General features: G+C 38.3%; 2 protein-coding genes across 5 annotated transcripts in view; one reads left to right on the top strand and one right to left on the bottom strand.

The window, feature by feature from the left end:
• Nucleotides 1-445: 445 nt before the first annotated feature.
• ankrd33ab (ankyrin repeat domain 33Ab) lies at nt 446-6002 on the bottom strand. Its single transcript, XM_079682134.1, has 5 exons — nt 5816-6002; nt 4456-4764; nt 4218-4347; nt 3461-3601; nt 446-2129 (listed from the first exon to the last, which is right to left on the bottom strand). The coding sequence occupies exons 2-5, from the start codon at nt 4714-4716 to the stop codon at nt 1306-1308; spliced, it is 1356 nt and encodes a 451-aa protein (XP_079538260.1). The 5' UTR covers nt 4717-4764; nt 5816-6002; the 3' UTR covers nt 446-1305.
• arhgef25b (Rho guanine nucleotide exchange factor (GEF) 25b) overlaps nt 4597-12236 on the top strand; it is a 25085-nt gene continuing 17445 nt past the window's right edge. For 2 of the 4 annotated variants that reach the window (XM_079682139.1, XM_079682138.1), the window contains exons 1-2: nt 4597-4734; nt 8376-8451. In XM_079682139.1, coding sequence (XP_079538265.1) covers nt 8430-8451 — 22 coding nt within the window. In that variant the 5' untranslated portion in view covers nt 4597-4734; nt 8376-8429. Of the gene's footprint in view, nt 4735-8375; nt 8452-10377; nt 10734-12236 lie in introns of those variants that run through there. The other 2 variants (XM_079682137.1, XM_079682136.1) reach the window with 1 other exon arrangement.

Genomic DNA, 12236 nt, shown 5'->3' with positions numbered 1-12236 from the left:
CGTGTACTTTTACTCAACTGAATTCATTTAGTACCTTACAGTAAGTTACCTTGCATATTCTGTTTAATGATGTAAAATACACAAAAAATAAGACTTTAGTTACACCTGGGGCAAAATCCAGGAGCTACCCTGCAGCATAACATAGCACAAAATAACAACTATGAAGTAGGCCACTCATTAATAGATGAACAATTGTGATACAATTACCTACTTACTCCCTTTATCACCTAGTTACTTCTTTACTTACTTACTTACTTACTTACTTACTGACATATACTTTACTATTAATTAAGTCCATCCAGCCATCCACTCATTCATAAATGTAGCTCTTATTATTAAGCAGTTGCCTGATGATAGATACAGAGGTGATAAGAGGAAACTCCTTATGCAGTTGATCACTGCCAGGAACACATTACACATAGTAATTTGAACCAAAGAGAATATATTGAGGTAAGTATTAAGGAATCGATGTTTTCTTTATTTCTCACAGAGTTAATAAAAACAGGAGATTTCATATGAATATGGCATTGGCAATGTATGAAAAGTGGCAATAACACGTTAAACAAAACCACCATTTTGATAAATATTTGCTACAATATAATACAGTATTTACTATTTACAATTTGTTTTAGTCTAGGTATTTACAAAATACACAATACATAAAACAATTGTGCTTAAAGCACACATGAGCTATTGCACATTTCTTTATTTACATCTTACATAGGTCTGGATATGCAGGTGTACATACAGTATGTATTTTATGTGAATGATGAGGTAGACATCATAAATGCGCAAATAAAGTAAATATTGCATTACATTGTAAACATTAAAAAAACATCCTTTCCGTCCTTTTGGATTTTCTAGATTTTCAATAGCTTATACTCATGGATCACCTTTTCTATCCTTACTAAGCAAATATGTAATATTTGTCTCAACCCTTAAACATTAGAGTCTAAGAGCTTCTAACCCCTCCCAAAGAGACTCAGCTGTGCTTGTTTGAGGCCATTCAGTCGGAAGAGAACGTCTCTCTTTTTTTCCCCTTTAGTTTATAGGTTGTATATTTTTTAGTCGTTTCCAACACATTTGGTTTGAAAATCTCATTCCCTGAGTTAAACACTAAATATTTACATAATGTGGGCTCGTTGAGTCCTTTCAGCCTTGGTCTGGGTTTGAATCCTACCTGTGGCCCTTTGCTGCATGCCCTCCCCTCTCTCTCCTGTTTATCTTCAGCTATACTAAAAAAGGCAAAAGCCCTTGAAAATTGAAATATTGTTCTAAAAAGGGAACAGCTCTTTTTTGAAACTCTTATTTTGTGCCATTCTTGTTGTCTTTCTCTTTATTTTTATCTTTCTCTGCCTTTTCTTTTTCAGCTTTCTTCTTCTCCTTCTTTTTCTCATCCTTGATCTCCTTGTATCTCCACTTGGGAAGTTCCAGGAAACCTTTTTCTTTCTTCTTCTTTTTCTTCTTTTCTTTCTTTGGTGTTGCATTTGAAGGCCTGACGATGTCGATCTTTGGGATGCATCCAGACGGGAACACGCTGTTTTTTCTTGCCATACTGCGGGAAATAAATGTTGTAGTGACTTTTGTCGCGAGCACGCTGCCCCGCCGGTCGCCCTCAGCACAGCACATCATTGAGGAGCACTCAGCAGACTGGATTGTGGGATTGATGTGTGATACTGAGCCGTTGTTGTGGCACACTGATCTCTCTTCTAATTCCTTATCTGGGTGTTTCTTCACCAGCTCTGGCACAGCTAGGCGTCTCTTCCCCAGTTCAGGAGGGCTTGTAGGGCAGAGTGGACGGCATCCAATGGAAATTAGTGGACTGTGGACACAGGTGGTCATGAGCACCATGTTGTCCAAGGCCCCGTTGTCCTCGGGCTCACGAGGTATTCTGAATGAGCTTTTGATCCGCTGGGTGATTTTCTCCCTGGTACTTTTTGCCGCTTTGGCCTTAGCTACCCTCTCGTGGAGTTCAGGCCACTCAGGGATATAAGTCTCACAGAACTGCACAGCTTTTGGTCGCATAGTAAGGCGCCGGAGACGCTGCAGGGTCTCATAGCGCCCTGTTTTCAGTGCCCAGTCCTGAGAGCTTTTTCCTCTTGTGGAGTCTACTGCATCTATGTCAGCACCTGCAATATAGAAGGTGGACTTAATGAATTACAAAGTCAAGGGTTCATTTAACTCTGAAAAGAAAAAATATATTCATCTTTAGTGCTATTCTGAACTGCAACGACCACCTTCTTTATGGCGGACATTTTGGCATGTCAAAGCAGGTGCTATTAATCAAATGAATGATAGCTCTATTTCAGATCATACCAGTAAGCTAGAATGCACAAACCCAGGACCCTAACATGGAAACACTTAATTGAATGCAGCCATTTCAAATTATTTAAAAGGTTTATTAACATAACCATACTGTATAGGCCTTCTTTACAGGTAACATTAACTAGGGACCGACTCAATCTGTCACCATTTTTAATTACCCGGCAAAGTCCTGGCAGGACCTTGACACTAAAGGTCATAAATGGAATTCAGTTTTTATTAAGGTTATGATTGACAGCTTTGCTCTACCCACTCTAACATGTTGAAATGTCTTCTTTGGAAAAGGCAGAGGCCGACCAGCTGCTGCTTTTCTGTATTGTATAGTACATGACTGTCAGGTCTGAGAAATTATGAATGACATTTTTGAAGTTCTCTTTTACATTAAACATATTAGAAGATTCATTATTTAATCATGCAAATAAACAGTAGATTAATCAATAAAGTAAACATTCATAACTTGCAGTCCTACTGGAATGTTAAACAATAAATGATGAATGGCAGAGATTTTAGGAGACGTGTGTGCAGTCTACAAATAGCTCTGCATGGGGTTAATCTACAACCAGCCTGAAGACTTGTAAATCAGTGGTTACTGGAGGATAAGTTTGAGATGTGATAATGTCCTCAGAAGGATCCTTTAAGCCGCTCAGTGTCACTGCCACACTCACTCGCTGACAATTATCTGGCTCCAAATACACGAACGGAAAAACAGATAAACCGTGCGCTCAGCTATTCTCACCTGCAGAGCTATAACTGTTATTTAAGGTTGCCCTGGTTAATCAGCTAATGTCAGGGTATTAAAAAGGAGATACAATAATATCATATATATATATATTGTCAAAAGTCAAACATTGTTTTTATTGATTGACGAAGATCAGAGAAAAATAGTGTTTAAAAAAGTTGCGCCTTAAGTGTCTAAATATAATTTTTTTAATGTCCAGAAGTGTCTGAGTTGTATAATTTATAAATCTATGAATATGCAATATAAAATCACCTCTTAACGTCTAATTCAAATAAAAGTATTGGTATGATGCCAGCAATTCCTATATTTTCCCGTAACTTTGAAGACATAATGAAAAACATCTATCAAGTTTCTCAAGGCTCTTATGAAAATAAATAGGATTTTATCCAAAACACTTACCAGCCATGACGAGGGCAGCCACTACTTCAGTGCGGCCGGTCATAGCCGCTTTGATGAGTGCTGTGAAACCTCGACAATCCCTTACTTCAGTGTCTATGCCAGAATAGTAGTTTAGAAGAAACATCACGGTGTTGATATGACCTGCAGGGAAAAACACAGAATTCAGAGATCTGTTCAGCAGTGAGTCAGAAAATGTATGACTTTTGAAATAATGCTGGTTGGATCAAATTCAGTATTTGGTCCAGTTTGTGGATTTAGACACATGCATTTGCAGTGAGTGCATTCATTAAAAACATATTCTAGTTTTTAGCTATAAAAGTTGCAGTGAATATATTTCATAGTAAATACAATTACATTTGAAAACAAATAACAGCACAAAGTAAAGATTTATCGTAAGGAAAGAATGATCGCAAAACAAAAACCTTTTGGGTCTGCTAAATATTGGAGTTCATTTGATTTTCTTTAATGGTTTTGCCAATTCATCATTTTTTGGAGATGTCATTTTTCAAAAGTAGTCACATAACACAGCTGTATGATTAAAAGTTTAAAATGGATGTAAGTTTATTATATAAGCTGCCACTAAATCCTACACACTGGACCCAAGGCTTTTAATTGTATTTTTTAAGTCTTAAAATTCACATTATGTTGTATATGGGATGTGCTATTGTCAAGTTACACCTTAATTATGTTGTACTTTCCATGTTTATCCCTCTGAACTTAAACTTTGTTTTGTTAATGTGTGTGTAGGGGGGACCACCTGCTTGGGATGCGATCATCAGAGCAGTGTTGCCTTCGTTGTCCTGCTGATTTATGTCTATATAGGGACAGGTGTAGAGTCCATACACAATATCAACGAAACCTTTGCAGCAAGCCAACATCAAGCCATTCTGTTGGGGATTGACAACGATAATGATAAATGACAGTGTTTGTGTTTAAGACAATGTGAGCTATATTTACAGATTCTGAATATACACACTAATGAATGAGACTCTCACCCAGCCGTTGATGTCCAGCTCTGAGGCCTCCTCTTTTGTGACCCCTCTCTCCAGAATTCTTCTCAGAGCAAAGGGTTCGTTGCGGGCGCATGCTTGATATAGTGTCGGCTCCCCGCGGCTGTCCGTCCTCTGCAGCGTGTAGTCTGGGAGCACCGAGTCGTCAGAGAGGATGCTGTCTGATTCCGACTCGCTCCCCAACAGAGACTCATCGTCCTCATCTGGGTCGGAGCCCAGGTGGGGGTCGTACGCTGCGGTGGCCATCTTCCAAGAGCAGGACAGGTGAGACTATGGTGTTTCCGTTGACTACATCTACAAGAAAGTCGAAATCAGAAATGAGTCATGCACAAAGTACTTGAAATTGTCTTTAGCAACTCAAGTAAAATCAGCTGCAACCTAGAGATAGGAAACTCAGAAATGACGATGGTTTTCATCCTGAAGATTACACATAATAACTAGTTAAAATCCTCTCCTTATTGTAGACGTGGAGTAATTGGTGAAACACAACATGATGTTTCGGAAAGGATCCAGATCTGTCAAAAACTCTGCTTATTATATTGAAGAAGTGAAAGCATGAGTCTGTCAGTCAGGGATTAGGAGTGTGTTATTTGTGTATCACGGAGTGGGTGTGGTTGTATGAGCTCAGTGTGCCTCAGTGTTGAGTAATGGGATCAGCATCTAAAAGCCCTGCTGAACACAGGGGGGCTAAATGAGGAACAGCCCACTTCAGAATAACTTCAGTCACATGTGGTCCTGCTCGACTCTTATTTTTATGTTACTGAGTTCTGAAGGCAACATAACTGTTAAAACTATGACAACTGTAATGCAGTTGATATTTATGTAAGTGTGTGTCACATGCAAGTGTTTCCACTCCACACGTTGTTTTTATGACACTGAAAAAAAGCTAACAAAATTATGATTTGGTATAATTCCAAATGTATAAAGAGCATCACTGACAGTGGTTTTCCAGATATTGACATGACACACACATCAGCCATGTTGTACAGGAAAGCACATGTTGAGAGTCTTACAGGTCATGTCACATGTCAATAAAACTCACAATTATTTTCATCATCGATTAATGTACTTTTTTAATCTTTAGGTTAATATTCAAATAAATAAGAACAGTGAACAGCAGGAACATAATATATTTGAGATGCTGAAAAAAGCTTTTTCTACCAATTTAGCTTAAAATGACTTTTGACATTTAATCTAATTTCTAAATTCTTTGCCGATTAATTTCTTGTTGCAGCTCAAATGTTTTATTTCATTGACCAATGTTCATTTTCCATCAGTCAAGATTGTTCTGACATTCACTATGATCAAATAAACTGGTATATGAATATAAGTAATACACACTCACCATAAAGGGTCATCAATCAGCTGTAAAAGAAGATCAGTTTCCTCAGTGTCTGTCACAACACTGTGACTTCTGACTTCCTCCAAAACTCCCACTATGTTTTCAGCTCAGTCGAGAAGTCACAGTTTCCCTTTCGGCCTGTACATAGAGCTACTTTACCAATTTCCATCCCACATGTTGACGTGTTGACATAACGGAGAGGAGGAGTCTTTGAGATGCAGTTTGTTCTCCTGTGCTCAGCTCATCCCACTTACAACAGCTTAATGGAGAGGATTACTTTGTGATCATGGCAGTATACATCTTTTCAGCACAGCACCAGTGCGTCTTCAACCTGCAAACCTGTTTGTTTAATTGGCTAAACTAAAGAAAGATTCACGAGGTTCCATGACATCTTACCTCACTTTATTTTATGCATTTGAAAAACAAGTTAATTCCAATGTGTTAAACTGATGAAGGACCACAGACAACAAAGCTTAGAGGAGGAATAACAATCAATTACAATGATATGTAATGTAATGTAATTATCAACCCCACATTATTGTCTATCAAATATGAGATAGACAGGCAAAACATATATATTTCATCATCTATTAATCTGCTGATTATCACATCATCTGATAACTTTATTTTTAAAGTCCAAACCCAAATATATTCAACTAATCGACTAGTCTATGAACTGTTACACTTCTAATGTGGACAAATATTTATAATAATAATATATTTACGTGGACAAAAATCTGTCCTTTTCTGTTCTGTTCAAAACAGAAACCACAAACAGTTTTTAGTATTTATTATTATTTATTTTATTTAATACAAGTGTAAATGTATAACATGTTAACTGTAAACTGCTTGGATCAGAGGAATCTATTTAATTACGACTGATCTCTTCAGAGGTGAACAGATGGCCGGATTACAGACTCAAAAGTTAAAAAAGCAACAAGTCGCTCCACAGAACAGAGGGTCAAGATGTTTCTCTGATTTACCACAGGGGGGGGATCTCTCACACAATTCACACGCCTCTGATCGCAGACTTTAAAGTTTGGTCCTAATAGAGTGAAACTGATGAGCCGTTATACATGCGTCCTGAATATCAGGAATGTACAAACCGCATATTTAAATATAAAAATGTGTCCCGTTCCATGTAGTGAGGTTTAAAAGATTTAAATATATTTCTGGTTTTAGGACGTTTAGTGCATCATTGGTTGAGTGTAGGATGTCAAATAAAAAGGTAAAAAAAAATGAAAGAGACTGATAACAAATAATCAATTTCTGTTTCTGTTTCTATAAATGACAAATAAATCAAGGAAATCATATAGGCAGTCCGAGCTGCTCTATTTCAAGTTTTGCGAGGTAGTTCAAACTCCTGCTTTGGGAATAGTCGCAGACTGAAATTAGCCCATGGGATCTGTGGGACGTGGCTGGACCTGTTGGGACAGATTGACCCCTCCTTATATCCAGAAGGGCCTTAGGACAGATCCCAGTGCAGCTGAACAGCTGTCCTCCTCTGCCCGCAGGAGAACCTGGTGCAGAGCAGAGGTTAGATTTGACTTCTCTTCTGTTTGACGTCAAGCAGTTCGACAGAGATCCTTCTTCTAGAGCTTCTTAACCTCTGTCTGACTTTTGGTGATTAAACTAAAGGATCAGGCATGCGTGCTTAAATTAGTCAAGAAAACTGAACAAAATAACCGGGAAGAACAAAAAGAAAGGATACAGAAGCAAAATGAAGACATTGGCAAAAGTGCAAGGGAGGACTGAACAACTTCTAGGATACAGGGTTGATAAAGTGAGTGTCTGATGGAAACACCTCGTTTCTTTGGGGCTACACAATGATTTTACATAAAAGGAAATTGTGTGACACGCAATGCAGTATTAACCATGTTTAATAACACAAAACAAGAGAAAGTACGATTGTTGTTTGCATGCTTAAACTTCTACCTGCATTTGTTTGTGTAAAATGATCTTAACCTTGCTTTGGTCAAATATTTCCCTCCATGCAGATTAGAAAAATGTAGACCTGTTAATTAAATATGAATAATGTCTAAACTTTTAGTTTGTTTTTAAATAAGAAATGCTATCCGAAACTATAATCTGAGTATTGTCAAATGAGTTTAAGTTTTCATTCAGTTCATGTGCTCCTCTTTTAATAACAACAAGGTGAATAGTTTAGTCCATCAAAATCAAACAAGCTGCAGAATCTTTTCTAATATACGCTTTACATTTTTGAGAAATGTGTTTCTGTGGTAGTAACCAAGAGAGAAAAAACAAGCTCTTTAAAAACAAAAAAACAACGCTATTCTTAAAACTGCATCAGACAGTGATTTGATGTCGTCAGTTTAGTCCTCTCAGAGGAATTCCTCAGATAAGATAAGAAACCAGTCGGAGAAAATAGGAGAGGGGTGGAGAGAGAGGTTAACTGGTATAATTATATAGCTCAAACCCTCTTTCTGTTCGATTGAACTCACCCTTCATTTGTCAAACTAATTTAACACAGTTAAAAAGAAGGTTTTATAATGGGGGAAGGTGTTTTTTTATTAAAATGTGGTGAATCTGTCTTTTGTTTAAGGTTTCAGACACCAGCCGGGAGAAACTCTTGTCAGAAGAAAATCCGGACATCAAGATGCCGGCTGCTGCAGGCAGAGGTAAAACCATGACAGTGAAACACTGTGTGCATCTCTTATGTCACACATCACGCAATCAAATAAGACTTCAAAACACTTTGCAGACAAAACATCACAGATAAATATACATTTTTTACTTTTAAAAGCAACACAAAACACAAAAATACCCAAAACATTATCCTAATGATTAAATGGTGGCTAACTAAGTGCGTGCACACTCACTACACATGCATGAACATACAGTAATCCGACATTGTGGAGAGATCAGTGCTTTTCAGCTCACATGGATCATCATGCCAGCAGAGTTTTTAAAGGCTTAACACGATGGCCAAGAGAGCAAGAGCATTTCCATATTTTTGTAGCTGTAATCTGTCCTCAGTGGATTGAGATTTCAGGGTTGTGTTGGTCGATCTGTGACGCAGATTTATGCTTATCTATCTGTGTGCATGGAGCTGTTTAATAAACATGTGCCTTTATAGAAACAGCAGCTCTGTAATAGTCCGATTCTTCTCTTACTATCATTTATACTTTGCTCTTTACTGTTATTGTTTGTGTTTGGGTTCGTATGAGTTTATGGTGAAATCTGCTTGAATCAAAGCGCCTGCCACGAGCTTGGACAGCTGCGCTCAGAAGATCATCTAGTGGTGAATGCTTAATCTTGGTTTTGAGATTAAATCGGTCTGCCTCCATCCTGCCAGCTCAGTTTGCTGCGGGTGTGATATATGCACGTTGGTTTTTCTACAGCAGAGGAAATGTTTTACCTGTAGTGACGAAGAAGAGCAGACTTCTGCCTTCTTGATGAGAGAGGGAAGTTCTTTACCAGCTGAAAAAAAGCATGGATAAAAGATTATCTTTGTTGATCCGATTTGATCCATAATTGTAGTGCAAGTACAATATCATCTGCATAACTGGGGCCACTTTTAGTTTTAGTGAAAAGTGGTACACAATAAGGCCGCTCAATTAATCATATTTTAATCGCAATTACGATTTTGGCTTGCAACGATTATGAAAACAACATAATCGAAATAAAACGATTATTTTTTTTTATTTTTTAATTGTTTTTTCAGTTGAATTATACTTGAAGTTTTTTTCAATAAATGGATGTTTTCAAAGTAAATGGATAATCGTTTTTAATAATCGTGATATCAATTACTGGCCTAAATAATCGAGATTATGATTTTTGCCATAATCGAGCAGCCCTAGTACACAGTCAGTTCCATACGGACAGTGGCATGGTTTTTGTGCACACATACCTGATTGTGTTGTCTAACATGTTTACGAAAGAGTAGAGGTCAAGTCAATTTCACAGAGAGGTTTTTGAAATTCCTCTAAAATGAGTGTATGACTTCTGGTAACTCCTGAATGCAGTTTGCATAATGTTGATTGTTGATGGCTAGCTCGACTAAAGAGGGGTCATCCAAGCAAACCCCTCAGATTTAACTTTAAATACTTCTACATGTCCTTGCTTGGGACAATATGTACAGTCCCTAAAGCACACAAGGACATTTCATTTAAATGTGTTTTATTTATGTATAAGAGTTAAAAAAAAAAAAATACACCTGGAAACTCAGCAAGATGGCATGACAATACAACCTCAATAAAGCTAAAAACATTAAAAAAAAACACGACTCATATTGGAAACACACACACCAACATGCATCTTTTACAAAAGAGAAAGTTTGTTTATTTCACGGAAAAACTCCAAAGATTGCAACAACACTAAAGATCTTAACGCCACAGGGCGATCGCTGAGAAGACAGGCTGAAGAGAGAGAGGAGAGGGATCCGAAGGGGAGGGGACTGAGAGGAGGTGGGGCTGGAAACAGATGCTCTCACAGCAGTACAGCATGTTAGCCAACCCGTCCCCCCCCCCCCCCCCTCTCATCACAGCCCCTCCCATTCACTTCCTCTGTCGCTCCCTCTCTTACGTTGGGACCCTCTTGTAATCTGCCCACACAGAGAGGCTCGAGAGGAGAACGTCTCTCTGGATTTCTCCCCTGTTATTTCTTAAATCATGGGACATAAAACTGCCTTTTTTTGTTTTTGTCTCAGGGGATTACTCAGATTTGGATTATGACTGTGGAATACTTTTCCTCTCATCTCCTCCGGGTATTACCACAGGAATAGTTGTGTGTATGTGGTCTTGTGTGTCCGTCCAGCATGATGCCTGCTTCTGATAGTCTTGAGTGCAGCGGCAGCAGTGGATCATCATGAGAGGGGGTCAGCACCAGCGAGGGTGTGGGTGTCAGCACCTGTTCAGGAAACTGCTCGGCAAATGTGGCTGCTGCTTTGTTCGAGTGACAGGTACGTTCAGGCTCTTCACGAGGGATTTTACTGTAGTTGTTCTCTGACTGTGGAGTAGAGTTTTTTATGGGGTTATTTGTGTTGCTTTTAACTTACGTTCTCCAGTGTTGGAATATGAACTTGGTTGTTATGTATCAGCTGAAGTTTCTCTGAGTCATTGTGAAATCCAAAGAATCTTTCGTTTTTTGCAAACTTATTTTAATGCATGATTATTGTCATTGTGCATATCATAATGAGAGGTCAGGAACATTAAATATCTAGAAAAAATTAATTATGGGAATAAAACTTCCTGCTGTATGTCCTTCATGATCACAGCATTATTCAGGACAACATAATGAAGAATAAAAACAATTATTCACTGTACAGGATGTATAAAGGGACACAAATGGAACAAATATCAAACAAGTGCTTGGGTGGAGATCATGCTTTTTTAAAGAAATACTTAAATTACTGAATTGGGGCCGATAAACCGGTCATTAATGTTTTGCATTTACACTGTAGATGCAAAAAAAGCTTAAATATACTCTCTGTATCGGCTGTTAAACACTACTACTACCCTTTCCATACACAATGGATTCATCCCTTAGCTAAGCTCACATTAGCTTCCAGATGTGGTTTCTAGTCTTCCTAAGGGTCCAGGCTAATATTAGCATCTTAATGTATGCACTATTATGGTTGTATTTGTTTAGTGGTTGTAAAAATGGTTAGGATGTACAGCACCAAAGAAATGGCTATAGTGTTGCTAGCAAATATAGTGCTGCAGCTTGTCAGAGATCATATGGACATGAAAGTAGCATTATCATTGTGACATTTATGCACAATGGCTAGACCACTGTTTTGAGTGTTTTTTGCGAAACGCTAAATTTGGAATGTTGATCATGTCTCCAGCAGAAACGAGAAAGGGCTGAGCAATGGGTATACTTCTTAAAATAAACTCCATGAAACACCAAAAGATACTTTAAATAGTGAGCTCCAAGTGGCAGTATTGTTTGTTAACTGAAAACAAGGCAGCCACAGTCATTCATTTCTTCGTCAAAACAAATTTGACAGTAAATCATCTGATTTACTCTGTTGATGTAAAACAGACACAAACATTGATTCATGTTTGATCAAAAATCAGTGAAAGGGTCACATCTGGACCGCTGCAGTCTATGAATATGCTTCTGATCACTGATCCTCTGAAACACAGGAATCAATGAGTCACTGTCTCGATATCCCACTCCCTAACCAAAGACTCAGAGACCCCCGACACACACACACACACACACACACACACACACACACACACACACACACACACACACACACACACACACACACACACACACACACACACACACACACACACACACACACACACACACACACACACACACACACACACACACACACACACACACACACACACACACTTTTGAACATGCACACACATAGACACAAACACATCCTATTACGGCCTGTCCCTTAAATCCTCTGTTGGTCCAGTTGTTGGGGAGTGATTAC

Source organism: Notothenia rossii (assembly GCF_949606895.1).
Source record: "Notothenia rossii genome assembly, chromosome: 5".
Lineage (NCBI taxonomy): Eukaryota > Metazoa > Chordata > Actinopteri > Perciformes > Nototheniidae > Notothenia > Notothenia rossii.
This window is presented reverse-complemented; position numbering and strand designations above follow the sequence as displayed.